Source organism: Hippopotamus amphibius, chromosome 2 (assembly GCF_030028045.1).
Source record: "Hippopotamus amphibius kiboko isolate mHipAmp2 chromosome 2, mHipAmp2.hap2, whole genome shotgun sequence".
Taxonomy (NCBI): Eukaryota; Metazoa; Chordata; class Mammalia; order Artiodactyla; family Hippopotamidae; genus Hippopotamus; species Hippopotamus amphibius.
The window spans coordinates 82,352,344-82,355,236 of record NC_080187.1 but is presented as its reverse complement, the minus strand read 5'-3'; the positions used below and the strand labels follow the sequence as shown (position 1 = coordinate 82,355,236).

At 43.8% G+C, this 2,893-nt stretch overlaps 1 protein-coding gene across 1 annotated transcript; it reads left to right on the top strand.

Annotated features, from left to right (window-relative positions):
- The first annotated feature begins 1,199 nt into the window (after positions 1–1,199).
- LOC130844391 (interferon alpha-8-like) lies at positions 1,200–2,042 on the top strand. The gene is made up of 2 exons (XM_057720660.1): positions 1,200–1,322; positions 1,509–2,042. Exons 1-2 carry the CDS (start codon positions 1,200–1,202, stop codon positions 2,040–2,042), a joined length of 657 nt encoding a protein of 218 aa, XP_057576643.1.
- Positions 2,043–2,893: the final 851 nt, after the last annotated feature.

Sequence of the window (2,893 nt, the reverse complement as noted above, 5' to 3'; positions counted from 1 at the left end):
ATTCAATATTAAAAAATGAAAATGCCAAAACATGCTCGCCGAACAAAACATCAAAATTTTAAATAAAAACAAGAAATGACCCTGCATTTGCAAGACTATGAGTCTCTTACAAAGCAAGGTTTCATGTTGCCAATAAAATCTGGGCAATTTTCACTTCATCTATAAAATTCTTACCAAAGACAATGAAACGATCAGATCTGGTAAATGTCCTCAATGCTTTGCACAGGTCACTAACCCACCCTTCCTTCTTTCCTTCCTTCCTTCCCCACCCTCCCTCCCCCTTTCTTTTTGTTTCTTTTGTCTTTTTTGGCTGAGCCACTGCTCCATGCAGGATCTTAGTTCCCCTCCCAGGGATGAAACCTGCATCCCCTGCACTAGAGGCACAGAGTCTTAACCACTGCACTCTTTTTCCTACAACAGTCAAGTTGGGGTCCTGGGAGAAGTGTTTCAGAAACCCGGGTTAAATAAAAATTATTGAAGACTGTCACAGAGTCACAAGAAATTGTCAAGTATAGAAGTGATCTTGAATATATGAATGAGTTTGTTTCCATTAAAGCTAGGAGAGTAAAATTATATTCTTCTTTTAGTATAAAGAAACTATAGTTTAAATAATGTATAATAAAATGCTGTTTTGACTCATATATATTTTAATATCCTATATCTAATATTTAAAATATTTTCATAAAAATGCGAGGGTGAGTTAAATGCGGGCAATTTTTGATTCACCCTCGTATTTCAAAATATAAATATTTTTTAAATATTTGTTAAACATAATATAAATTAAACATAAATTTAATTTAAAATATAGAAAATAAAATGCTGTCCGTTTTTTAATATTCCGATTTTCAGGTATGCAGTACTTACTCCCTCACTTTAACGCTGTAAGCTTGAAAAACCCCATGGAAGCCGCAGAGCATCTACAGGGGCGCCCAGCTCCCGGTCCTCGGCCCCGGTGCCGTCCGCGCCCCGACTCACCCCCAGCGCGTCCCCAACCCCGTCCCGCCGCCCCGTCGCCGCCGCCTTCCCCTTTCCCGGAGCCCCAGCTCAGGGCGCCAGAAACGGGCCCGAAGCAGTAAAATCTGCTCGAATCTTCCGATTCCCAGCTTCAGACCGCTCAGAAAACGGCTTCGTTCCCAAAACTGGCCTCGCTCAAGATTCTGCGCGAAAATAAAGCACAAAACTCAGCGGAAGCCGCGAAAATGCAAGGTTCCGCGCTCCCAACCAGACAAAAATGCCGCTGGCGAGGCTGCGACAAGCTTCCTTCCTCAGTCCTCGGGGCCTCCGAACTGAATGTTTTTCGCGCACTATTAAAGCAGCACAGAGTTGGTCAGATGCTGCAAAGCCTTTTCTCTCGAGCTGCCAGACCCGCTCAGCTGCAAACTCTCAGAAACCGGCGTTTCCCTAACAAAATCTATAAAAACAAAACAAAACATCCTGAGCCCTCTAGCGGCCGGCTAGAGAAGCGCGCTGTCCCAGGACCCAGGGAAGGAACCTCTCTAATTGTTTAGCGGTGCCTGCGCGCCCCCTTGTGGCTCTCTAGCGAATCACTGAAATTCTCAGTGGCCCGGATCTATTTGCTAGCGGCAGGACTGATGCTCTGCTCCATCCCTGCTTGCTCCCTTGGCAACAAAGAACTCTTCATACATTTGAGACACATGAAAAATATCCCCTCTCACTCATGCCTAGGTGACAGAATCGACTTCAAATTTCCTTGGAAAAGAGAGAACATCGCCCAAATCCAGATGACTCAAGGCCCCTGGTACCACTATCTGATGCTCCAGCAGATTTTCAACCTCTTCACCACGGAGGACAGCCGTGATGCTTGGAACAACACCCTCCTCCATAAATTTCTATCTAGCCTTGATCAGAGGCTGGACAGACTGCAACAGATGGGAGAAGACCATCTGGATTGTCCCGATTTGGGACTTGCTGCCCGGAAGTATTTCCATGGAATCCATCTCTACCTGGAGGATAAGGAATACAGCCCCTGTGCCTGGGAGGTTGTCAGAGTGGAAGTTGAAAGGTGCTTTTCCCTCATGTAAGACTCCTCAATGAAAGTCAACAAATAAAATGAAAATTGCATTTGTGACACTCTCTAATCAATCAGATTGTTTGCTTAGCCCTCCAAAGTGAACTCCACTCCTACTTCCTCACAAGCTGATACATGTCTCAAATGAAAATCGTCATTTTGAGCTTCCCTGGTAGCGCAGCGGTTAAGAATCTGCCTGCCAATGCAGGGGGACACGGGTTCGAGGCCTGGTCCAGGAAGATCCCACATGCCAAGGAACAACTAAGCCCGTGTGCCACAACTACTGAGCCTGCGCTCTGGAGCCTGCAAACCACAACTACTGGGCCCGAGTGCCACAACTACTGAAGCCCATACTCTGCAGCAAGAGAAGCCACTGCAATGAGAAACCCGCACACCACAACAAAGGTAGCCCCTGCTGTCTGCAACTACACAAAGCCTGTGCAGCAACAAAGACCCAACACAACAAATAAAAAATAAATCAATTAATTAATTAAAAAAGAAAATCATTATACAAAAATATATTTACATAGAATAACACAATCTCTTTTCTTAAACAATTTTATAATATTTATTATATTTACAAGATCTGTTTGGGTTTTTTGGCAGTATTGGTATTATCAACATATGAAGTTAATTTTTTTATGGAAAAGTTTTTAGGATAGCATGTTGTTAAAGGTATTTGCCAGTTAACTTAATGCTAGTTGCTGTAACAGGTAAACAGCAAACTGTTAGGCATTTGATCAAAATAGAAATTTATCTTTTCTTCTTTCAAGAGCACAATGCAGGCTTCCTGATCAGGTGAATCTTCTGCACGGCTCTGCTCCAAAGAGTGACTCAGGGATACGGGTACCCACTGTTTGGTGA

Bases quoted from the DNA above. Each gene is read 5' to 3' on its own strand.
- LOC130844391 (XM_057720660.1), top strand. From the start codon at position 1,200: ATGCAAGGTTCCGCGCTCCCAACCAGACAAAAATGCCGCTGGCGAGGC. The intron at 1,323-1,508 runs GTTGGTCAGATG...CTAATTGTTTAG, and splicing joins CACTATTAAAGCAGCACAGA to CGGTGCCTGCGCGCCCCCTT.